This window comes from Urocitellus parryii, unplaced genomic scaffold (genome assembly GCF_045843805.1).
Source record: "Urocitellus parryii isolate mUroPar1 unplaced genomic scaffold, mUroPar1.hap1 Scaffold_37, whole genome shotgun sequence".
Classification (NCBI taxonomy): domain Eukaryota; kingdom Metazoa; phylum Chordata; class Mammalia; order Rodentia; family Sciuridae; genus Urocitellus; species Urocitellus parryii.
Window position 1 is genome coordinate 6,957,958 of NW_027553327.1, and position 27,751 is coordinate 6,985,708.

Sequence of the window (27,751 nt, forward strand, 5' to 3'; positions counted from 1 at the left end):
TCTTTCTTTTCTCTAATGTAGGTGGTGTGGGCAACCACTAACAGAATAGACTGTGCCATTAATTTGTTCCATAACATGAACATCTGTGGGCAGATATGGCCCAAAGCTGTCTACATGGTGTGCAATTATTCCCCAAAGTGAGTAGACAAAACATTACCTTTAGATGTAAATTTTTCTAAGAACATGAAAATAATTTATATTTGTGATTTTTTTCTCATTTTCAGTATATATTGAGTAAATCACATTGTTTTAATTCACTTTACCTAATATAACAGTGATTATAGTTGCATAGGTCATAAAATAAGTTCTTAAAGTGTTTATGAAAATTAAAAATATGATCTTTGTGAAGTCAGGAATCATATATTTATGTCTTCAGTTTCACTCATTGAACTATTCTGTTCCATAGATGTTTAGAATTTTGATTAGAGAAAATGTATTTTTATCTTTATAAAGACCATTTGAACATACTCTAAAAAATTCCACAATCATTCTTAGGGACAAATTTAAATTTGTGAGCTATTTTGATTAAAGAATATGGGATATAGGTGAATATTTCATTATAATATTTAGTTTTCAGTAAAAAAAATTAAATTTTTAACAGTAATATAGTAAATTACTTTGATAATTTTCAGAAGAATGAGGTAGAAATCTGTATTTAAACCTAGTAAACAAAAGGACTGCTTACCAAAATATATACATGTAACACATCAAGATCATTACTTGGAAGATTCATATAGGGTGATATGTTGCAATGTCTTATAAATCATGCCGTTAGACTACCTCTTAATGGAGTGTATCATATCTTTAAGGGGAAACTGGTGGGGCCATGCCCCTTACAAACATGGACGACCCTCTTCTGCTTACCCACCTAGTTTTGGAGGGGGCTGTAGAGAAAATCTGTGCTACAAAGGTAAGTGCTATTTTTTTGTAATATTCACTTTGATTTATATTTTAATTCAGTCTGCATTAATTTGTACTTAAAAAAAAAGTAGGGCTAGGAGTATAGCTCAGGGTAGAATCCTTACTTAGCATGCATGAGGCTCTGGGTTCATTCCACAGCACCACACACATTAAAATAATAATAATTAATTTAAAAATGTACTTAATTACACAAAAGTACACTTAGTTTCCATAGCTGTTTTTGGATATATTGTTGACTAGAGTGTTTCCATAACTGCTTTAATTTTTTAAGGTTTTGACAATTTAAGTTTATTTTTAGTGAATTTAGAGTTTTTGCAAAACTCTCCATGTACCTTATATACAATGAATTATATTGATTCTACACTTTTCACTGTAGGCTGTACAATTCTTTATGCCAAAATATCCCAAAACATATATAATGGTACTATAAAACTGTTATAATATTAATGCATTTGTTGTACTACAAAACAATTATAATATTAGTACACTCAAATGCATTTGAAATCTTAAAAAGTAAATATAAATATGGTGTCACATTTATAGTACACAGAGAAAAATTATATTTAACAGAGCTTTGTGAAAGTCATGCTTTTGAGGATCCAAGGGGATGCTTTTTATTGCCTTGTACATTCTTCTTAATGATGATTGGTTGAAATGTCTTACTTTCTCTTGATGAATAAATGCTCATTTGCTATACTGAGCAGTCAAGAAGTACCCATCTATGTCAGATTATTTTTAAATTCCCAGAAGCATTTGCACCATCTTTTCACTGTGAGTGTGTGTGGCGGGGGGCGGGGGTTGTTGGTTTGTTTGGTTTAGTTTTTGTTTTTTATACTCTACCCATGAACCTGCTATGTCTCTGCCCTTTACCAAGGATCATTTTTCTTAAAGTTGGCTTTCCTCTGCCTTCAGACTTCATTTTTCCTAGGTTTTGAGTTCTGGGACACACATGAAAATAATATACTGCTCTATAACGTGCCACTGATAAGCCCTTGATATAGGACAGTCTGAGAAAAAAAAATATATTTAAAGCTTGAAACTATCTCCCATTGTCAAGATGAAATTTTTGAACACTGAATTCCTTCTTAAAAAATGTTTTCCATGGAAATGGATATGGTAGTAAATAACAAGGGCACATCAATCCTTCTTTAGGCACATCAGTCCTTCTTGTGGGAGAATTCTAAATGTGATCCTGCTGAAAATTCTAAAAATATGATTTCATTTGGGAAAGCAAAACTTACATTTCCTAATACCTGGCATTATTAAATCACTATGCATATTTTCTGATGTCATTATGAAAACCAAACACTGATAACATACTGAAATACAAGCAGAGTTTAGAAATGACTCCACTGAATATTAGCCAGATACTCACACAGATGAATCAAGGGCTCAAAGTCCTGTATGTGTATTTCATTTACTTCAGTGCAGTACATAATATTATGGCTTTAAGATAAAATCTGTGCCAAAAGAGTACTGATTTTTGTAGTTTTAAATACTAAACATTGTATACAGGCATTTCATTATTTAGTAACTTTTGCTCATGTAAACTGGGATTAATTTTTCTCAAATATCTCTTTCTTTCTGACAGAAGGGTCAGATAGCTATTATCCTCCTGGAGAAGAGGAAACCAATGAAATTGAGTGACAGCAGGCACAAGTTCATGATACCCACGTCCAGACAAGATCAGATGACAGCAACAGAAATGAGGTCATTAGCACACAGCAAATGTGTAAGACCTCTGCATCACTATAAGAATTTAAAATTTGTCCTAGATGGCCAGGCCATGTAGATTTTGTTAATTTGGTTCATTTGGGAATGAACCCAAACTTGTCATTGTATTATACATAACAAATGTAGCAGCTTTTACATTATCTAGATGATTTTGGTGATTTCTTTTATTTTCCTTTTTAGCCCAGATTGTTTCTTGTGAAGTAAGATTACGAGACCAGTGCAAAGGGACAACCTGTAATAGGTAGTACTTACTATCATTCTCAAAATCAACTGACAATATATAAGAAATCTTTTTATTTCAAACTGATGTACAGAGAAGCTAAATTTTGTTTCCATTACTTTCATTTGGGTATGAATGTCCTGCTGGCTGTTTGGATAGTAAAGCTAAAGTCATTGGCAGTGTACATTATGAAATGGTAAGTATCAAAAATGTTAATTTTATGGAAATAGAATCCTTCCCTATAATTTTAAAGATTTGCATGTGGGATATAGCAACTTATATTAAGTATATTTTTCTTAGACATAGACATATTTATTTAATTTAAAGTCATATTAGTAGCAAGTAGTTTTATCTTAGGCAGAGATTAAATATTTTAACATCATGGTGTCTCCTCTTTTTTCCTTCAAGCAATCCAGCATCTGTAGAGCTTCAATTCATTATGGTATCATAGACAATGAGGGTGGTTGGGTTGATATCACCAGACAAGGAAGAAAACATTATTTCATCAAATCCAATAGAAACGGTGTTCAAACAATAGGGTAAGTACCCAGATGATTTTAAATTGTAAAAATGAACTAAAACATTTTTTTTAGGGCAAAGTGTAGAAGCATTTAATTAATGACGAGAGAAGTTGGTAATTTTCAAGATGTGTTTTAGCTACTTAATGTCCATAGATTAGAAGAAGGAAAAGGATCTAAATTCAAAGTTGAAACCTTTTTGCTTATAAAGGGCATGATCTGAATTTTCAACAGTTTCATTAAGAATGTGTAAATTTACAGTTTAATATAAAGCAATGAATTTTTAGCTATGGCAAGTGATACCCCAGAGAAGACTAATTAATTTGCATATTCTTTCTGCTCTGTTTAAGGAAAATGGTTTATTTTATGCAACAGCAATTTTTAATGAATTAAATCAGATTACTTGGTAAAGAGCATTTGGCTAAGTCTATAATATACTATATTGTCTTCCATTGTCAGTCTAAATACAATTCAATACCATAAGAAGCACTGATTACTGTTTTCAATGTTTCTCATGTTATATACACTAAGTACTTTATTCTAAAACACTACAGTTTTGTTCATTTTTCTATAGGAAATAGAAATAATATTTGACATATTTTGGTGTAGTGTCTTTTGAACCTCAGAAGAATTGTTGAGCCTCAGAAGAATGTTTTTCTTAGCAAATGTAATTTCCTTTCTTTGTAACTATACAATTTAATCTAACCAAGCTCCGTAGTAGGGTTAAGCTGGAATTCATAGTTATAGAAAATAAATTATTAAAATTTGCGGAATGAACTTTAATGTATACAGTTTTTTTTCAGAGGCTTGATATGTAGGTTTTAGCTACTTGCAAAACTCTCTTTAGTAAAATATATTTGTAGAAATATTTATTAGCTAATTCATTCAGCAAAATTTTATAAATTACATCAATAAATAATTACTAGTTATTATCTTTATTAAGCCAAGCTCTGCATATTGTATTAAAGAACATTTATATTTTCTCTTAAGTTTAAGTTTTGCTTGTCTATTGTAGAAATTCTCTTGAAATATTAAGTGTACTACATTTGATAGGTTATATATACTTTGTGACTCAAATAATGTTATTGGGAGGGATGTCACATTGCAGATGATAAATATTAAATATTAAATTTGAAACTGAAATAAAATATTGTTAAGATTTGCACCTTCAATACTGAGCTAACATGTTCAGAGGGTGAACACATCATATCCATGCTAAAAATACCATCACATGGCTGGGTGTGGTGGTGCACCTGTAATCCCAGCAACTTGGGAGGCTGAGGCAGGAAGATCTTGAGTTCAAAGCCAGCCTCAGCAAAAGTGAGGAGCTAAGCAACTCAGTGAGACCCTGCCTTTAAATAAAATACAAAATAGGGCTGGGGATGTGACTCAGTGGCCGAGTGGCCTTGAGTTCAATCCTCAGTACCAAATATATATATATTTTCACACACACCCACAGACATACACACACATACCATCACAAAAATCTTTACCTTCTGTAACAGGTATTTATCTCAAAATCTGGACATGCATAAGCAATTAAAATTTTGACATACAATGGTGTACCTAACTTTATATTCCTATTTTTAATAATTCATATAATGAGGCGAGATTCATTCATGTGCTGTAGACACTTCACTAGATATGAGGATAAATAAAAATTGATTAATGCATACTCCTTTAAGGGACATATTATTTGTAGGCTTTGTACAACATTGTCTTGTGTTTATCTCTGTGGATTCCATGGAAACTGGGAATTAGTATTTGAGAATTTTAATTTTGATATGAAACCAATGTGTAGATAGTATGTTCATTGTTTGTGTTTTTATCTATTTTTGAGATTAATAATGAAAAGAAACCACCCTCTAATGTTAAGAAGTGAAGCTAGTATGGATTTAGCCTAGGTGATGTATTCTTATATCTCTACTTACATAGGTATACTTATATCTCTTCTTACATTTTAATGAAAAAGATTTTAAAAATACAGTGTGCATGGATCTGAAAGGCCCTAGCAGTTACACTTATGATGATGCCTAAAAGCAAATGATTGATATTACTGTCTTTTTATCTTTAGCAAATATCAGTCTGCTAATTCCTTCACAGTCTCTAAAGTGACAGGTGAGACTTTTTTTTTTAAATTTCATTTCCTTATTACTGTGTGTTGAGTTTTCATTTCTAACAGAGTCACTTATTGTTTTGTGCTTTTATTCTTCAGTTCAGGCTGTGACTTGTGAAACTACTGTGGAACAGCTCTTTCCATTTCATAAGCCTGCTTCACATTGCCCAAGGTAATGTTTTCTAAATTTTCTTATGTGGGTATGTATATGTGCATATGTATGTTTGTGTTTGTGTGTGTGTGTGTGTGTGTGTGTGTGTGTGTGTGTATGGCTTTAGTCTGTTTTTACATGAAATTCTATGTCTCTAGGATTCAAATTATAGTGGAATTTATTGACTAAAAAAAAAGATCATATACATACGATCTTGAACTGCTAAGCAGTAAAAAGTGATAGGACTTCACAAACTTCACACACTCCTGGCCCTCCTAGTATGTCTTCTCCAAATTCCAGAGTACTTACTGCTATTCTTTAGCAACAAGGATGGTGCATGTGATTTGTATGTTCATATTTGCTACAAAAGAGTTCTTTATCAGTCTGCTTGGGCTACTATAATAAAATGCCATAGACCAGATGGTATAAACAACAAAAATGTTTTCCTCACAGTTCTAGAGGTTTGGGATGTCCAAAATCAAGTTGCCGTATAATTTGGTTACTTATTGGGACTCTTCCTAGCTGTCAGGTAGCATAATGTATTTTGTGTCCTCACATGGCGGCTGGAGAAAGGGCTTACTCCCTTGTATCTCTTCTTAGAAGGTCACTAATTCTTATATTTGGTAAGGGGCCCTCCCTTATGTCATGTTGTAACCTTAATTCCCTTCATAAAGGTCCTATCACAAAGTCACAATGGGGTTTGGACTTCAGCATATGAATTTTGAGATACAAAAACATTCTTTCTATAAAATGTTCCTCCATAGACACTGAAATGATGTAGTTTTAGCATTGCTATTCAGTTTCTAAATTAGATTAATCTAATTGCAACTCATAAGTCAAAAGGCCTATGTCTGCTTTTCTTTTAGTTTTTAATATGTTCTTAAAAATTATAATGAAATTTATCTACTATAAAATAATGAAGAAAAAGTCTTCACTTTTCTGAACCAAGCTAAGATGAACACTATTAGAGGAACAGTACATCCACAAGCCATCATCAACACTGAAGAAAAGTAAACTATGTGCCTACACATACTGTCTTAATCATAGACATGCTACTTCCCAAACTCATAATGAGATTTAGAGAAATAATGGTAGTTTGATGACAGAGGTTGAGGTAGGACGATCATGAGTTCAAATCTAGCCTCAGCAAAAGTGAGGCCCTAAGCAACTCAGTGAGACTCTATCTCTAAATAAAATACAAAATAGGGCTGGGGAATGTGGCTCAGTGGTCAAGCATTCCTGAGTTCAATTCCTGCTAACTCCCCCTTCTCCCCCCCCCCCGCCAAAAAAATTAAGGAATCTAATTATATGGTAAAATTTATTTACTTAGGAAAACCCTTTTAAAACTGAAGTAATATCTCAGTTAAAGAATGAGCTTGTTGTTGACAAAGTAACAGAAGACTATGTTGTTGATACAGGAAAGCAAATACTTCATCTGTCAGAAGGAAGATTCTCAATTATTGATGTGATTTAAGGTATCAATTCTTTCGCACAGGAATATCTAACCTGTTTCCTTTTGAACACTAAATCCTTTTATTTCTACTCTAATGCAAGAATACTGTTGTAATGTTTTTGGTCAGCTAACTTGGTGCATACTGATTTGAGACTTCTGGATTCTTCAGCGTATGTGTTTTATTAAAGTCAGCAGATTACAAAATGGATGGAATACTTTGAGGATCCCTTACTGTATGAAATTCTTTGTATACTTTTTCACCATCTGACCACAAATGAACTATATGTTAAACATTTTTTTTTAATATTTTTATTTTTTGGGGTACTGGAGGTTGAACTCAGGGGCACTTGACCACTGAGCCACATCCCCAGCCTTATTTTATATTTTATTTAGAGACAGGGTCCTACTGAGTTGCTGAGCACCTCAATTTTGCTGAGGATGGCTTTGAACTCATGATCCTCCTGCGTTAACCTCCCAATCCAGTGAGATTATAGGCATGTGCTACTTGTTGCCTGGCTATGTTAAAAATTTGTTATAATAAAATAATCTTCTGTTTCTAGAGCTTCACCAGTTATGCTATTACAAAGCCTACTGATTTGATTAAGTCATTATGTAATTTTAGAAAATTTTGCAGGATTTTTTTCAGACTAGTCCTGTATTTACAGATTACATGTTTATAGGGAGAAGTAGAGATATATTGATAGGTGAAGTTGATGAATTTTAGCATCAAAATTCCACATTTATAAATATTTATTATTCACCATATGCCAGTACTATGCTAGGGCCCATGCAGCTAAATGAGTAGGAATAAATAATAAGCATAATCTCCATGAAGCATAGACTATAAAGTCTTTCTTTAGTAAATACTCAACAAATGGTAATTCTGTCTCTCTCACAGTATGTATAAAAATATTTTTCCCATAGAGAAAAATCATTCAAGTAAAATATTAATTAATGAGTTTCCTACTTCTTGTCTTATTCCAGGAAGGGAAGCATCCAAAAAAGGAAAATGATATAAATTTTTAAATTTTAATTTTATTATGTTTTCACCAAATAATAAAACCATAGAGTTAATAATTTATACATGATTTTTACCTTATGTAGTTTGGAAAGTACCTCCTTATACACTTTTTAACTTTTTGTTTTATTGAATAGTGAAACCAAGATTATCTTTTCTCATGTAAAATTTTTAATAGCTCATAAATTAGGTCATAATTGTATAACTGATATAATAGTTTATAACTTTTAGGGAACTATATGATTGATGTATCTGCCTTAGAGTTTTATTTCACTTAAGGGTATATCCTGGAGAACAATGGCAAGGATAATATAAATAAAGTAGCTAATGAAGGATATGAAGGACTGCTTGCATAGTCATGTCCTTGGGAGGTTTCATAGATACAGAATAACCTAAAATAAACTGTAGAATTTGTGTGTGTGTGTGTATGCACGCGTGTGTGCACACACATTTGTATTACTAGAAATCTTATCCTGCTTTACATTTATCTATAAATAATTACGTCTTTAAAGTTATTGAATACTTAAGATGTAAAAGTGTCATTAAAATGTGTTAGCATTTTAATTCAAGGCTTACAGGCAAAATATAGATAATGGAATGTTTACTAGATCACTGCCTACCTTCTCTGTAGAATGTAATGAGATGTTAAAAATAGATATAGGATATAAGCAAAAAAATTGCCCTGTCTTTTCTGCTTTTACCTGAAATTAACTAAGTAGATATTAACTCACCTCAAAGCTATTGACCTTGGCCTTCTGTAAACCAAGTGTTAAATATAAGTAAGGTAGAGTTCACACAGCATGACTTTAAGGGCATAGCAGGTAGTTTTACAACCAGTGGGAGGGCAGTGAATGTCCAACAGTTCCCAAATATAGTCAGCTCATTTTCCAGTCTATGGGACACCCTTCGTTCTTTAAAACCCCAGACAATGTATTTTTTGGGGGGGAGATGGGGCTACCAGCTTTGAGCTTAGGGGCACTCCACCACTGAGCCATATCCCCAGCTCTATTTTATATTTTACTTAGAGACAGGGTCTCACTGAGTTGCTTAGGGCCTCTATAAGTTACTGAGTCTGGCTCAGCCCTACAGCTACTGGGATTGCAGGCATGTGCCATTGTGCCCCGCAACACTGTCTTTTATAATAGTCAGTTTTTAAATTCAAAGTTATAAAACACTCAGATTTATTTATTTCTTATTGTTTAAATAGTTCTGGTTTAGATATTTAAATATGAAATATGTACAGTCAAAAGTATACAGTGTTATGCATATTTTAGAAATAAGAACTAGAGCTATTTTTAAAAGCTATCCTGACGAAGAGCTGCTTAATTGGTTAAGGTAGTTTCAATGAAAATTTTGAAAATCATTGATACCACCATCCACCAGTGATTTTCATGTAGTTGTTATATTGAGAATCTCATTTAATATGTAAAACTTAATTGTAGTTTTTCCAATGTTGATTTATATTTCCTTTTAGTGCATGAATATGTGTTGGCATGTATGCTTGCATGCATGTGCATGTGTGTACATGAGATAGGGGGAGAGAATAAACTAAGAAGAGCAATTGATCTTTAAAAATGTGCTATATGACAGTTTCTTGAACTCTAGGAGTAGATTTGAAAATATTTTTGATTAAACACTGATAATTGAACTTTATATTTAAATAAAGTTTTGGGAAATTTGTTTTACATGAACTAATCCAGTCAGATAACAGGAAATAGGATATCTGGGGAAAGAACTTTTTATGCAAAGAAGAATATGATTATGTCCCAATGTCCCAAGGCAGAATCACATTGTGTTTAAGAAATATCATGTCAAACCATCATGACTGGGGCAGAGTGAGGAAGAAAAAGAGGAGTGTTTAGCTCAGAAAGTTAATGGTGTACTGAATATGCAGGGCTTATTGGACATTCTAAGCATCTTGTCATTTCTTTGAATGAAATGGAAAGCCCCTGGAGTATTTGAAGCAGAGAAATGATGTGTTTGGACTTATACATATGGATATAGATTGGAGAGAACCAGTAATGAACAAGATCATCCCTGGAGAGCCTGTTGCGGTCAATTTGACAGTAGATGATAGAATCCAGAGTCACTGAGCTTGATATGCTTAGGGATCTCTGATCTTAGATATATCCTAAGGTGTAGCCAATAGAAATGGCTGGGTTGAATGTAAGGTGTGAGATAAAGAAAGGGACCATGGGTAGAATAAAGGTTTTGGCTGAGACTCCTATAATAATGAAAATACCATGTATTGTGATGGGAATCCTACAAAGAAATAGATTTGGGGAGTAGAGATTAGGAATTTTTATTCATACAAAATAAATTTGAGATATTAATTAGACCTCAAACTAACAGGAGGGTTGAATAAATGGCAGGAGATATATATATATAGAGAGAGAGCCTTGCTTTTGCTGAGGCTGGCATTGAACTTGACTCAGCCTACTGAGCCTCTGGGATTATAGGCTTGTGCCATCTCACCCAACTATAATTTTTGAATAAAAGAAGTCCCAACTGCAGATACAAATTTGGAAATCAGGTGTTTGTAAATGATAATTAAAGCCATGAATTGAATATAAGACAAAATATGTAAACAGAAAAGGAACTATGAGATGTTATGACAGTGACTCAGATTTTCCTAGTTGTCTGTTGACTACATTTTTCTACAGACACAGTGAGTAGCAGATTCCCCACTGCATAGAGGTGCTTTTGATATTTTCTTCTGCTTTGAATCCCCAAGTTAAATGTCTTCCTGACTAAATTTAAGATCTCACATTTGTGCTGAAACTTAGATGTGGATAAAATAAACAGAAGCAATTGTGCCGATTGCCTGCTTGTACAATTGACCTACTTCAGGAGAGAAAAAAATAATAGGGTTTACAATGTTGAGTTTGGTTCTGTGTATGAATGCCTATGTTCTTATTAATAAGAATGACTGAAGTAAACCACTTACATTACATGTTGTTTTTTTTTTTCAGAGTATATTGTCCTCGTAACTGTATGCAGGCAAATCCACATTATGCTCGTGTAATTGGATCTCGAATTTACTCTGATGTATCTTAATTAATACAGATCTCAATATTCATGCTTATATAAAAATATATACATGTATTTAAATGTATATATGTGCCTTTATGTAGAGAATAAGAAAAGTTTCTTTACCCAGAGACTTACTCTTGGAACAGTTACTCAATAATATCACTGAAAAATGAGTATATTCATGTGCAAATATGAGTGTAAAATAGTTTATTTTGCATAAGTTGTTATTTATATCTTTCCAGTATGTCTTTTCACCACAGTTTTTGTTATTGCATTATAGTTATACATAACGATTGGATTTGTTGTTACATATTCCTACATACACACAATATGACAATATGATTTGGCCCATATCACTCCCTAGCATATATCTTTTTCATGTATTTTATATCAGGCACTTAAAGGAATAACCTTGGAGGCATTATTGGGAAGGAAAATGCATTTTTATTTTTTCTTCCTTTTAATTCATCCACATCTGAAGTATAAATTGGATGGTTACGGATTTGCTAAACATATAGAATTTGCTAAATGCATAGAAAGTATTCTAGTGGTTACATGACTATATGTTTGACAAAGTCACTGAACTGTATGCCTTTTTAGAAAAGGTTGAATTGGTAAATTTTATTCTATGTAAATTATTCCTTAATAAACTTAGTTGAAAAATTTAAAAAGATCTATTTGAGAAGTAGCTTAGAATACAAATCAGATCATTCCCTAAAGTGCAAAAGGAAACTAATTGCATGTATGCTGTAAGTAGATGACTTAAGAGGGTTGAACAATGAATATTAACTATGATGGTTTCCTTATGGATAAATGTACTTTGAGCAAGGTTTAAAGTGTTGGTTGGTAGAGGAGATTATGGAACATTCTGGGTGGTTTGCATGATATCTACAAATACATGGATTAAATGTGTTGCTCGTAGCCATACCTTGAAAATTGGAGCTAAGAAAGGCCACAGCCAAATTAGTCTGAAAGAGAGAGAGGAATCTGCTCTGGGAATGTATAGGTGAAGACGCTGAAAGTCATGCTGATGAGTTTAGATTTCATGCTGTAGACATGTAGAAACCATCACAGATTTCTAAGCCAAAGAGTTACAAAAACAAATTTAAGAATCTTCTTGTTTTGATTTTTTAGTTTGCTCTAATTAGTTATACATGATAGTAGAATGCATTTTGACACATTGTACACAAATGGAGCACAACTTTTCATTCTTCTGGCTGTACAGAGTATAGGGTCACACCAATAGTGTAGTTATGCATGTATATAGGGTAATAGTATCCATCTCATTCTACTGTCTTTTGCATTGCCAACACCCCCACCCCTCCTCTCACTCCCCTCTACACAATCCAAAGTAAGAATGTACTTATTCAATAGAATACTACAAGAATCTGATTGTGTAAAGAAGCCTGAAATATGCATATTACCACCTTGTCTCTTTTGAAACATTCATTTGAGTCCAAGGTTTTCCCAAATTCAGCTTTGAAATTATTCTCCCATTCTAAGCATTACAAGCTTTAGATTTGCAATTTGCATTATTACTGTCAGCTGCTTAAATTTCCTACAGATACCTGGAATTTGCTAGCCCTCACATTTGTGTTTATATTCTTATCTCTTTGAAATACACCCTTTTTGAAATTTTTCTGTCAAATTCATGGCTGTTTCTTATATTCCAAATTATTGCTACTTTCTCTGTGAGGTACCTTGCTGGCCCTCCTAATTCAATCATGAATTCATCCTGCTTTCATCTCCTATTGTGTTGCCTTTACCACTTTACCTATTTTGTTAGGTATCCTGTTGGTTACCCTGTCTGTCTTATTAGTTTGTGAGTTCCTCAAGGGCAGCAGCTGTGCTGTCCATCATTTCTACATCACTTCTTTGATATCTGCCAAGTTATGCTTGTTTCTGCTCTGACAGAACCTAGAGCACACAGTGTCATCCGACTCTAAGCAAATATCTTACACATAAATATTTGCTGAAAACAACTAATGAATGTGTAGGAATGTGTCTATCTGGACTCTTCAGAGACTTCCAGAAGCATTGTTTCTTCCGATTTTCCCATTAAGCATCAGAACTTTTAATTTTAGTCATGCCTGTAAAAAAGTCTTTCAGAATTGTCCATTCAATTCTATACCTTGAAGCCACCATTTTCTAGAATTAGAGTTTGTTAGATCTTGTATCCTGATATCATTTTATCTTCCTATCTCAGTAAAGTGGGTAGATAATATGTATCATTATTTGGTTCTTTAGGGAGTAAGTTGGCAATATAAAAATTACAGTCACATGGGGAGTGCAGAGTCAGATTAAACCAATAATTTCCAGGGTTCCCAGCTCCTACAATATATATAATCCCTTTAAATAAGGTTGATATGGAAAGATGAGCATTAGTCAACCAAATTGCCTCCCTCTGGCTTTCTCTTTCTCTCCGCCCTCTCCTACTTTACACTGTAGAGTTAGAACGTGCACATTTTACTGCCTTGAATTTTTATTGGTAGTTTATTACAGATTGTTAATTTCACATTCATTACAAAATTCCACTATATGCATGGAGAAAATTCTTATTTCTTTCAAATAATATATTCTTACAAAGTATGGATATGAAAAAAAAAAAAAAACTTCTGACTTTTGAACTCAGCTGGAATGCCTGCTGACTGCAGAGCTGTAAGCTAAACAATAGTCTCAAAACATAGTAAAAGTGTTTGGATTTAGTGAATGTTATCATCTAAGCACTTTTGTTGCCTTGGGGGAAAAAATGCTGATATTACCCTTTTAACAGAAGAGCAAAAATATGTGTACAGAACTGTTTCTATTTCCATGTGTTATGAACTGTATTTGGATACGATTATGAATTCAGTGTGGGCCTTTCATATGGTCAATAAAATGCCTCCTTAGAGTCTGGACACAAGGTTTTAGATGTGTGGTATTTTGGTGAGATAGGAAAAGCCTGAGAAGGATTAAACAGCCTGGCTTAAGGCTCTTTGAGCTAATAAATACTGACTGATGGCACAGAGTTCAGAGCACAGCGAGAAAGCAAGGTCATGTAAGATATACACGCTTATGTGAAGTTTAAAAAAGCATATTCAGTCACCCACATGTGCAGAGAGGTAAGAACAGAACATGCCAATGAGACTGGGAAAGACCCATGGGGATTTGAGGTGGGTGGCTCTATACTGAAACAGTTCAGGCATTTCCTGTTATGGGATTTCCTTAGGCTGCACTCAGCTATCGACAAATTTTGGTAGAACATTTGGCTTAAAGCCAATAGTAAAATCTAGGAAAGACTGTGATAGGCCAAAAGAAATTATTTGACTTTTAGGATTCATTTAAAAATTTTGAAAGTATTAGACTTGAAACAGTAATTTTCTCCTTCATAGAAATTGTATTAAATTCAGATTATGTAACTGGTACATTGTAAACAAAGTCATTTTTCTAATACTCATGTCAGGTGCTTCAAACCAGAGTAATAATAACCGTTGCAAATCTAAGTAGAAGCTATATTTTTTTCTTTTTTGTCACAAATATTTTTATTAGTGCATTATAATTACACATAATAGTGGAATTCATTGCTACATATTTGTAAATGCACACAATATAACAGTGTAATCTGTAATCTGGTCACTTTGTGTTATTCTGTAGGGCAAAACATTTCTGCATAGAATTTTATTATGTAATAGGAAAAAAATCCCCATTTAATATATGCCCATATTTTGGCAAATGGACCATAGAGATATAAAACTAAGGTTATATGGAAGTCAAAAGGGAACATGAATGAGGCACAGATAATCCAACCTATGAACATTTCAGCAGACTGATTTCAGTATGCATCAGCAAAGGGTAAAATTTAATAATGACACATAGGACCCTGAGGAGATAAAAGGACCTAACTTGCTTTTTTATTGCTTTGACTATAAAAGCCTGTTTTTTGTACAGCACTAGTGTTTGTAGATTAGATGGTGGAAGGGTGTTACCATGGAAGCCACCCTCAAGATCTTCCTTCAGACTTTCTCAGGATTGGCTTTGACTTTGTGCCTTTTGAAACATTCCTTTATATGCCAAACATTGTCCAGGAACTCCTAAATGGCTGCATAGACAGATGTCAGAAGTAGAAGAATAGGCTGTGCAAGTTCCGCAGTATTTTCCTAATAGTGGTGCGTTTTTCTCCTTGCCTCCTCAGCTGTCCAGTATCTGCGGAGCAGCAGTACATGCTGGAGTGGTTCGAAATCATGGTGGTTATGTTGATGTTATGCCTGTGGACAAAAGGAAGACTTACACGGCTTCTTTTTCTTCTCAGAAAGGTAAAAACAAGCATGTGTGTATGTGTATGTGTAGTGTGTGCAATTGTTTTCATGTACCTACCTTGTGATGTATGGTTGCTTCACAGCAGACCCACTTGCACATGATTTCATTAGGCGACCCAGCTTGGGTGTTTCCTTTACATACTTGTGTAACGACTGGTTTTCCAGGGGTGGGAGAATCTGCAGTACCAGAGGTGCCTGTCTCCTGCAGGCTTATAAAAATCAACATGAAAATCTGATTACAAGTCAGAACCATTCTTTTGTTAATTGCTCTTATAATTAGGAAATTTCTTTCAACCTCTTTTGGATTTTCTAGATTAGGTTTTATACTTAATTCTTTCTCGATGAACAAGGCACTGAATATTTCTCTAATCCAGTTATCTGACAAAGTATTTGACAAAAATAATGAGTCTGATTTTCCCTAGAACCAAATTCTCTTTTGCACTGGAACTTGGATGCCTTGTATGTTGTAAACGAACTCTTTCAGGTCCTCTCATGGTATTTAGCTCATTAGTGTTATATATACCTGGGGATTTGAGAAAAATTCATGTGGCTCACCTAATCATGTGTTAATAAATAATAAGATAAATGAACCCTCAATGATTTCTTGAAATTATTGGTACTTTGGAAGTAATGTTATGTCCCACTTATTTGTATAGACACAGAATAAAATCCCTAACTTTTAGATGTTTCCTGGGATTTCCAAAATTACCAATGGAGGATTCGTATATCAACTAGTTACTCTAAAGAACACCACAGGATATGCCATGCAGGATATCTAGATTGTCTTTCACATAACTTTCTGGGTATCAGCCTCATAAAAAGACAAATCTGCATTTAGTATCTATATTCAGATGAGATCATATCAAGAGGCCATTATTGAGAGGGGGATTTCTCAATAACTTGCCTCCTGGCCTCGAGAATCAGATATGATATGCAAAGTGAATTCTTGAGTCTATGGAATCTGATATTTCCATTATAAGCTAACCTGAGTGATATGATTCCATTCACTGCTTATATTTCTTAAATTCATCTTGAAGCTATAAAATGGCATTCTAACAAAATTGAGAATAATAATTTTGGAGTATCTGATATGAATATTCCAGACACTAGGCACTACCATACTCTAAGTATTTTCTCTCAACTTCACCAAAAGCCCCATAATGTCTATTCAGTTCTGTAAACTCTGATGTATACACATGTTAACTGTTGTTCCAAGTTGGTTAAATAATTGACGTGCCCAAGGTCACATAGCTTAATAATCCCTGAACTCAGACTCCACACTAAGGCTATGGGCTCAGAGATAAACCTTGAACTTGAGCATTTGCTTGTGTGAAAAACTTGGTGCATGCGTGTCCATCCATATATTTTGTGTGTGTATGCACATTTGTGGTTTCTGCATCATTTTTCTCACTTTAAAATTCTCTTCCAGGGCTGGAGATGTGGCTCAAGCAGTAGCGCACTCGCCTGGCATGCAGGCGGCCCAGGTTCAATCCTCAGCACCACATACAAACAAAGATGTTGTGCCTGCTGAAAACTAAAAAATAAATATTAAAAAAAATTAAAAGAACTCCTAAAATTCTTCCTTTTATTACATATATATAAAGAAATACATGAAAGCACTTACACTTTATCTCTTTCTTAGCATTCATTGTATTGATCATTTATTGCCTTTAAAATCTTTTAAAATTATTAAGCCAATAGAACTATGTAAAAAAGCAAAAACTTTAAAAGCTTCTAGTTGAAAGATGAAATAATGATTAATGATCTTATCAGTATGTTTTAATTTCTAGAAATTTAAGCAAAATGTAGTTTAATCATTGATGCCAAATAAAAAATAAACAATTTAATAAAGAGTAGAATTTATGGTTCTCATTACTTTTAACTCTGTTTTAAAAGTACCTCCAAAATGACACTGCATGCTTTGTGGTATGTGTGTGTGTGTGTGTGTGTTTTCCCATTTTGATGAAGAAATTTTTGAATGTTTTCAGATTTCACCATTAAATTTTCCTGCTAATATTTTCCTTGAGAATGTGGATGTTATGAAGAATTAATCTATGCAATAGCAATATAATTTAAATTCTGTCAGAAATGATACTGACCTAGTACTCCACAATATTGCTTAAGTATCAGACATCTTTTTGACTTGGAGTTAACTTTTGTCTATAAAAATCAATTGTAAACTGAGTCTCCGCATTACCTCAAAAAAGTGGAGTGATGAGTGCCTATCTCTGTTTTATTAGAATCAAAGGAAATAAAATATGAAAACTTGATACAGACTTTGTGACATTTTCTAGAGACTACTATTACTCCGATTGCACATCTTCAATTTCTTTAATGAACTTTCAGTCTAGCGTACAACCAAAATTTAAAGAATTATGTCATCCTCACTCACACATTCCAATAGCTACAAATTATAGTGGCCTTAGAAAGTTAATCATCTGGATTCATATAACTGTCATAAGACAGCATGATTTATTAGAAGGATTATGTTTAGAGATGACATCAATATTTTTTTCATTTCTGCAGTTTACAGAATCCTCCAGGAGGAAAGGCATTCAGAGTATTTGCTGTTGTGTGAAATGGAACACTTGGAAGGGTATCATAAAGACTATTTCAAATGTCATATTTCTGAAGTTTGTATAAAACTGTAACATTACTGTACAGAAGATAGCAACTATTTTCAGCCCCCCAAAAGTGCCAACTGCATAAAAATTGATAGACAAAATCTATAAAATAAAACATGGGACATTAACTTTGAAAAAAGTAATGAATATGTAATGGTTTTAGAAATCCTGTGTTAAATATTGCTATATTTTCTTAGCAGTTATTTCTACAGTTAATTACATAGTCATGATTGTTCTACATTATATATGTTATATTATATGGTGCTTTGTATATGCCACTAATAAAACAAATCTCAACATTGAATGTGAATGGTCCTCAGAAAATTATCTGGTGCATTTAAAAATAATCAACTCTAAAATGAAAAGAAATCTTTTTATCACATTTTCCTCAGCTATTGTTACCTGCACTAAATCTCAAGTTTGTTTTCCATTGAATACCTGAACAGTTTTTTTTTCTTTTGTTAAGTTTAGGAATATAGAATAGTAAATCATGTTATTACACTCGCTATTTTGTTTAAAATAATTCTTTAATATTCAGATGAATCTATTAAAATGTTTGGTTTCTTGGGAATGGCTTTAATAGTAAATGGAATAAGGTAAAAGTAGTGGTATGAAAACATTTCTAGTGATCATGTCATAAATATAGGTTAAGCATGGGTAGCTATAGCTTCCTGTGCAATGTTTAAATTGAGGTCACAACATTGTCTTTTATATCGTGGCAAATACTCATGCAGGCCAGGAAGTATAATAGCAAAACATTTAACAAAGATGAACTAATGTATTGCATCATCATTGCTACTGATCTTCATAGTGGCAAATGGCCTTATGTATAAATGTTGTCATATTATAGTACCAATAGTGGTGATATATTTGTTTCTATGAAAGATGTTTTGTGCGTTGAGACTAAAAAAATCTGTAAAATGTTACTTTTGATATTTTTTCTGCTGGTGAATTTGTGCATTTCCTATAAACATATTAAAATTAATAATGTTTCAAAGTATTGTTTTCAGTTCTGTTTGTATGGTGCATGCTTTGATTTAGAAGTACTATTGCAATTAATGAGCACAATTGGTAGAAGTTGTCTAAATTCGAGTTATTAACTATTTTAGTTAGTTTTTGCCTCACTGTGACCAAAATACCTGACAACAACAGCTTAGAGGAGGAAAAGTTTATTTGGGGCTCACAGTTGCAGAGGTCTCATTTCATAGAGTTCTCTGTTGCTCTGGGCCCACGGCAGTACATCATGGGGGAAGGGCCCAGTGGAGGAGAGCTGCTCTGCTCATGGCTCATTCTGGAAGCAAAAAGTGAGGGGGAGGGGAAGATGTGCCCTTCCAGTGACCCACCTCCTCCAGACACATTCTTTCCTGTGTACAAGTTGCCACCTATTCAGTCCATTCAAACTAGGATGAACTGATTAGGTCACACTCCCATAATCTAATCATTTGACCTCTGAATACTTTTTTCTGCATTAACAGAAGTTTTTTTTTGGGGAAACTCATATCCAAACCATAACTTTGGTATTAGTATAAATAAACATAATAATAGAAGGTTGCAAAGTCAGTGTAATTACTTAGGTATATTTAAAATGTGGAGGAGAAAACACTTTTTTTTTTTTTTTGGTATCAGTGATTGAACCCAGAGACATTTAACCATTGAGCCACATCCTTAGTTCTTTTTTTTATATTTTTATTTATTTAGAGACAGGGTCTTACTGAGTTGCTTAAGGCCTCACTAAGTTGTTGATATTGGCTTTGAACTCACAGTCCTGGCTCTCAGCCTCCCTAGCTACTAGAATTACAGGTGTGCGCCACCAGGCCTGGCTACAGTCATGTCATTTTAGAAGTATAATCACAAGAAAAAAAATTTGAATAAAATGAGAGAAATGTATTCTTAAAGTAGAAGAAAAGAGCTCAAAAGATATGCAGTGACTGAAATTATGAAAGATTTGGCAAGACAATAAATACCTAAAGAATTTTTAGAGAGTAATTGAGCAGTGTTTAGGTGCAGATAAATGGGAGATCATTTATATGCAGGGGTCAAGGATAGCAAGCAAGCTGGATAATTAAAAAGAAAAAAAGAGAATCATATGACCACAGAAAGGCAAATTTGTGAATGAGCCAAAATTTCTTATTGGAGAATCAACAGGCAGATTGCCAGTTCAAAATATAGATAGCCAAAAGTTCTTGATTTAGACATTAAAAATTCAAAACTTAAAGCAGATTTTGTGGGAGCACTTTTTCTAAAACATACATGCTTTACCACCTTTTAAAATAGTGTGTTATGAATTTATTCTTCTGTTTCTCACTTGTTATCCCACAGTAGGGACTTCCCATCAATTTTGTTAGTTACACAGTTTCTTGAATTTGTCCCTAGTTAGAGCTCCATCATGCACTGTCACTCACTGGAGCCCCTTTGTTTGGTCCCTCTCATTTCCTTTCAATGCATGTTTATTTTTTCATCAATCTTTCCCTTTCCTGAGTTTCCATTGTTTAAGAAAACCAAACTCCATTATAAAAGCATTTAAGAACTTACATGGTCACATTTATATTGTCTGTCTTCTACACAAGGCTATGGACTTGGGTGGGTTATTAAACTTTCTATTCTTCTGTTACCACACCTGAAAAATGGATATATAACCTCTCAGAGAGAGTGCTCTCAGAATCAATTGTGACATTATGTGTAATGTACTAAGAAGAACTTTACACAAATAATATATGGTCAGTGTTCATTTTTATCATTATTTTGTTATTATTTACCTTGAAAAACTATGTACCTATCATACTATACTATTCATCCTTTGACACTTCAGTAAGTGTGAAATCTTCTAGGAATTTTTCTTTAATTCTTTTGGTAATAATTCAATGCTTCCAATATCATGCCTTTTTAATTTGACCCTATTAATTATTAAATTAGCTTGTGTTATATCTAGTTCTTTAAACTTGACAGTAAGTCTTTGAGAATGATAATATTCTTATCTCTCTCTACCTGAGAGTACAATTAGCTGAATGAGTTTGCACTTATTGCACTCTGCAATTACCGAGTCTATATTGTTGAATGAATATTACAAGGATTCCTAATTTGATTGTGGATTACATAAGTGAATATTTTTTTTGCATATTATCATAGTAGAAGGTCAACATTAATGTAAAGTATTATAGCTCATGGAGATGATAGACATTCTTTATGTGGATTTAAAACAGGTCAATACTTATAGAATAGTATCAGCATCATTATTTTAGCTTTCAATTTTTAACAGAACACATGTTAATTGCGTTAGTGTCTTCATCTATTAAAAATAATTCCTAAATTTCAAGCAAATGAGAAAAATACAAAAATAAATTTCTCTCCTAATCCATTAGTTAATTTTCATATTAGTGTCTACTTTCCATTCAATATTCTATTTTGAAATCTCTTTAGTAGTTCAAAAATGTTTTTAAAAGAAATTTCAACTCTTCTAAATAATATTATGAACTAAGCAAAGAAACATGCTATCATTTTCACAAACATACCAATCTTCAGATTTGGAGTTTATTTATTTCACAAAGAATTACATTGTTTAAGTTGATTTAAAAAGAAAAACAAACAAACAAACTTGTATGAGGTGATATCTTCACCCTGGCACCATAACATTTAGGAGAAATGTTATTTATAGTTGAATGAAATAATCTGATTCTCTTTCATTTATTTGTTGGAATTAAGGCTAAATTATATCAGTTTGAGATTAAAAAGGCAGGCACTCTCCTTAGAACTGCAATTACCACTTTGCAATTAAACATTCTTTATTTATTCTTATCCTCCAATTCTTATGTATGTTGCACAAAATAATCAGTGTAGAAAACAATGCTAATAACTAAACATCCTTGCACTAGACCATTAAGTTTTGGAAACTAATATTTCCATGATTGCTAAAAACTATTTTCTAATTAAAACCATAATTGTTGTCAATTATGTTTATGACTATGTTCATGAATATGAAAAGCAGAAGGCTCACACAAGATTAACTGAAAAGCTCAATTTAAAAAGACACATGCACAGAAAATGAATTAGAAATCCAGGATTTATATTTAAAAGGCAAGAACTGATTTAAAATATCAGGTTGCTAATAACAATCAGGTTGCTAAAATCCAAACTGATTGAGTCCTGAGGGTTAAACATAAAAAGAATTTTTTAAAAGCTATGTGAAAACAGCATGCCTAGGAACAATATAAGGAAAACAAAAACAAAAAACAAATACAAATAGCCTCTCCTGAAGCTTTCTGCTTTGGGGCTTCATTCATTCAAGAAAAATATTGAATTTCTACAATGTGCTGTGGACTGTTGATCAATGTAGATATGCATGCCTGTAAGCAAAAATGTCTTCAGGAAACCAGAATCTAGTGAGGGAGACATATTAATTAGACATATTAATTATAATCACACCAACAAGAAAGAAGGAAGGAAATACCATATTGCAGGAATAGCAGCAACAACAACAACAACAAAAAAAAGGTCAGTATGTTTTGAAGGCATAGAACAAATAATGTGCTATATGAGTCAGGACCAAAGTGGGGGAACAGAAAAGCCTGGATAGAACCTCTCTAGGATTAAAATGCACTATTGGAGCTCAAAGAGATGCCTAGATTGAATAAGTAATATGAAGTGACAGGTATCAATACACTCAAAAGGCACTCAGGTATTCAAAGTTTGTGCACAGAAGGAAAAGTAATGAACACATTCTATAAAGAAATCAATCTTAGAATTCTCTATCACTTTACAATAAAGTGTTTTAATACTCTGGGAACCTAAAGAGTTTGACTCTCAAGTAATTATAACGTCTGTCAGCCGTGGGTTGTGGATGATTTTATGAGCAGGGAGAAGTGATGACATGTATTGAGCACCAACTATGTGTTAGAGAAACCACTATACACTTCATGTTGATTTTTAAACTCAAGAGACAAGATTGTATTTCCATTCTTAAATGTTAGAATGCAGATTCTCAAAGGTTAAGCAAAATTGTGTCTCCAGTTTGAGAAAAGTAATTCACATCTCCATTCTCTAAGCGCAATGTCCTCTCTCCTCTATTGGATCACCCTCACAAGATTTTTCTGCTGGGACTGTGAATGAACTCAAGAGTTCCTCCCATGCCAGGGTTAGAAACATAGAACATTTTATAATCCTTGGCTATTCCAGGAATTTGGTAGATGTAGGAAGGTCTGTAGAAGAGGAATAGAGATAATAGCTTTCTTTACAAGTGGACTATAACAAAGATAAAAAGAATATTGGTTCAAGAAACATCAAAGAAAGCTGAAGTTTGTGTTCCACAGATTTTGAATCATTGGGCTACTTTCCCGAGGAAACAGACTGAATACCCCTCCCCCAGTTCATAAAAGGGAAAATAAAGAGAAACACAAATGTGCTCATAAAAGCAAGAATGTCCTGAATATGGATGGCAGCTGGAATTATACTGGTGATTAATTCAGAGCACAAGGAGACTGGGCTCAGCACCCACAGCAGAGAAGACTGACACTGAGGTGAGGGGTTAGTTTGTGAATCTATGGTAGTGTCACAGACTAAAGTGACCACAGAATCTCCTTTCTAACATCCAGTTGCTGGCAGCTGGACTTCATTCTTTACTCTCTGACCCTAACCCTGCCCACATAACAGCAAAAGAGGCCAACCAACCAACATGTCACCAGGTGCATAAGGGAATCTTAGGTCAGGCCACCACTGATAACAAGAGATTCCTATGTTCATGAATCAATTTCTTCAAACATTAACATAAAAACTAAAAGGGTCATCAGAGAAAGGCACAGATAAATGAGCATAATGTCAAATGATATCAGAGGAAACCAGTGTTTTAGGTAAAAATTCCTCTAACAGTATTATTAATATCCGCAAAGGGGAGGTTAGAGGACAGTACACAAGTAAACAAGAACAGGATAGTATATAAAAATATCCGAGGACAAAAACAATATTAGACTTTGAAAATCAGAGGAGGAAAGACTCAGCTACTTTAAGGACTGAGAATGAAGACAAGCTTATACATCGTGATGGGGACTAAAAGTCAGAATCTTAAGGGTAGCTGTGGAAGTTGGAATAGAAAAATTTCTACTTCAAGATAAAAATATGCAATATAAGTAGTCATCCAAGCACATTGATACTATCAGTAATCATGTAAAATTAAGGGTAAGGCATGATATAGCACAGAATTTCTAGCGAGAAATGTATTTTTGTAACAGTTTTGCCTTTTTCTAATCAGATAATGCCATATTATTGAGACATTTTATCAAACTTCTCCAGTATAGTTTGTTTACATATAATGCTGGAATGATAAATTCCTCACAACATTGATATGAGAAATTAAAGAACATAGATGAAATTGCCTGGCACTTGCTGAACACTAATTAAATGATATTACATACACACACACATACACACATAGGGGCACAGAAGGAGATTGTATTCTCAGAGGTTACATGGATTTTCTTTCAGAATTATTTTATGAAATATATTCAATTATTTTAAATCAAATTTATTAAGGTACAATTTAGACACAAATAATGTGTGCTACATTTTGATGGGTTGTATTAGTTTCCTAGGGCTACTAGAACAAAGCACCACGGATGGAATGGCTTAAACAGTAGACATTTACCGTCTCATGGTTCTGGAGTCTAAACTTCTAAGACCAAGGTGTTGGTAGGGCATGCTCCCTCTGATTGCATGTGTGATCTGTCCCATGCCTCTCCCCTGTCTTCTGCTGGGTTGCAGGAAAGTTTGTGCATTCCTTGGCTTGTAACTTAACCTGTATTTTCACAGAGGATTCTCCTTGTGTGTGGGTCTGTTCAAAATTTCTTTTTTATAAGGATATCAATCATATTGGATTAGAGACCTACCTTACTCCAATGGGACCTCATCTTAACTAGTTAATCTGTGAGGTCACATTCTGAAGTACTGGTAATTAGGACTTACACAGATTAATTTTGGCAAACACAATTTAAACCGTTACCTGAGTGATGACAAATATATACATTCATATATACAACCATTTATATATTCATATATACAACCATTATAATCAAGATAAACATTTCCACAAACTCCCCCAAATTCCTTGGCACTTGGTCCCTGTCAATCCCCAAATGCCCTCAGATTCAGCAATGACTGTTATCCTTTTTTCCACTACTGATTAAATTTATCATATAAATTTAGTGATATGATATATACTATCTTGTGCTGTTATCTTTTGTTTTGCATGTTTCTGTGATTTATTTATGCAGTTACATTTATAAGTAATTTTCTCCTCTTTTTCAATGCCTTGTATTTATTTCATTGTATAAATATACAACAAATTGCCTATTCACTCACCCTATTTACAGGCATTAAAATCATTCTAAATTTTGGCTAATAGGAATAAAGGTGCATGAATCTACATGTCCAAGTCTTCAAATATATCTTCATTTTTTAAAATTTTTTGATAGCAGGGATTGAACTCAGGGGCACTCAACCACTGAGCCACATCCCCATCCCTATTTTTTTAAAATTTTATTTAGAGACAGGGCCTCACTTTTTGCTGAAGCTGGCTTTAAACTCGTGATCCTTCTGCCTCAGCCTCCAGAGCCACTGGGATTACAGGCATGCACCACTGTGCCTGGCCATATATCTTCATTTCTTTTGGGTAAATAAGTAGAATTTCTGAGTAATATGGTAAATGTATGACTAAATTAAAACATTTTTCTGAATTAGTTTTCAAAGTGGTTGTGACATTTGACATTTCCACAGTGAGGAAACGTTCAGTTGATCCACATGTTTGGTAAACTTGGTATTTTTCACCTGTTAATTTTACATTTTCTATACGTGTGTAATGACATCTTATTCTGGTTTTATTTTGTGTTTATTTGATGAATGGAGTGTTAAGCTTCTTTTCATGTGCCATTTGTACACTTTGCTTAAGTATTTGTTCATATTTTTTGCCTATTTCCCAATTATGTTGGTTGTCTTTTTATTATTGAGTTATAATAAAAATAAATATATATCATTGCTAGAAGGACTGTGTCTAATACATATAGTTCAAATATTTACTTCCAGTTAGTGCAAAAGTTTTAAATTCTGATAAAAACCAATATGTCATTTTTTTTGTTCTGTAGATTATGCTTCTTGTGTCATCTTTAAGAATTCTTTGCTTACATAAGAGTACAAGTATTTTCTCCAGTGGTCTCTTCTAGTTTTGATAACAGGGATTGATCAAATTCTATGATCTTATTGATTTAATTTTTGTGGATATGTGAGGTAAGAGTGAAAACTTTATTTATTTGTTTGTTTATTTATTTATTTACTTACTTATTTATTTATATTTCCATATAAATATCCAGTTTTCCGAGTACCATTTGTTGAAAAAACTGTCCTTTCCCATTGAATTACCATGATATTCGTGTTTAAAAAAGTCTGGACACATGACTCCAGAACTATGTGATAAACATTTAATGTGAGTCACATATATCATCTTAAAATTTCTAATAGTTACATTAATAAAATGAAAAAAAGATCAAGTTCATTTGAATAATGTTTTATTAAATCCAATGTGTATGAAATATTATTATTCCAACTTATAATCTCTATAAAATATTTGGTAATAATTTTATTCTAAAGACTAGCTTATTTGTCATTCCAGGTTTTTTATGATTGTTCTTGGAACAGATTTTCATCCATCCAGTTACTAATCTTTGAGACCTAATTTTCATGCATTTTATTATATATATTGCATAATATTTAGTGTACTATTCTCTTACTTTTGGCAAATACATATAGTCATTTAGCAAATAACTCAATTACAGAACTTTGTAATGATGCTACATTGTCAAATTTGTCTGATGCTACATTGTCAAATTTGTCTGATGCTACATTGATGAAGTCAGACCTGTCTTCCACTATCAGTTCCTGAAATCATTGTCACTATTGTTCTGCCTTTTCCAGAATTTCATATAAGTAGAACCAATGTAATTTTTTGATTCTGGCTAATTTCACTTAGCATAACCAATATGAGAGTCTTCCATATTGAGCCCTTCTTCCATGGCTCATTAAGTTTTTCTGCTGAGCACTATTCCATTATGTGGCTGTACTGCAGTGTATTTATTCATCACCAGCTGAAGGACATTAAATTGTTTTCACATTTTGGTAATTATAAATAAAGCTTTATAGGGATTGCCTTGAAAATTACATTGTATATCTGACCATTTTTAAATATTCCAAAGAGTTTTCCAAAGTGTCTTGAATTTCCTCCAGCAACGTCTGAGATTTACTTATCATCCTCACCAGCATGTGTTGGTATTAGCCATTCAAATAGGTGTACAGTGAGAATGTATTATTATAGACTTACCTTCAATCTCTCTACTTAATATATTTAATAGGTGCATAGAATAGGGCATTTTCTTTTTAAAATAAGTCTGACAATTTCTTTAGTTTAATTAGATATTTAGGTCATATATATTAAATATATATATTTTTTGTTTATTATATATGTACATATTCATATGGTCAGGTTTCAACCTTCCAGCTTTTGATTTTATTTTACTTGCAATCTTATTTTACTTCTTCTTTGTCTTCTTTTGGGTTAGTTGAATATTTTTAATATTCCATTTTATCTCCATTGCTCACTCCTTTTCAGGTTCTCTTTGTTTTAATTTTTTTAGTGT

The 27,751-nt window shown here is 33.1% G+C and overlaps 1 protein-coding gene across 1 annotated transcript in view; it reads left to right on the plus strand.

Annotated features, from left to right (window-relative positions):
* Positions 1 to 18,037, plus strand: part of LOC144252107 (cysteine-rich secretory protein LCCL domain-containing 1-like) — a 42,491-nt gene extending 24,454 nt beyond the window's left edge. The window contains 11 exon segments of the mRNA XM_077794661.1: positions 22 to 137; positions 810 to 910; positions 2,513 to 2,653; positions 2,836 to 2,895; positions 3,004 to 3,071; positions 3,284 to 3,414; positions 5,468 to 5,511; positions 5,609 to 5,681; positions 11,104 to 11,179; positions 15,336 to 15,472; positions 17,986 to 18,037. Coding sequence (XP_077650787.1) covers positions 22 to 137; positions 810 to 910; positions 2,513 to 2,653; positions 2,836 to 2,895; positions 3,004 to 3,071; positions 3,284 to 3,414; positions 5,468 to 5,511; positions 5,609 to 5,681; positions 11,104 to 11,179; positions 15,336 to 15,472; positions 17,986 to 18,037 — 999 coding nt within the window.
* The last annotated feature ends 9,714 nt before the right edge of the window (positions 18,038 to 27,751 follow it).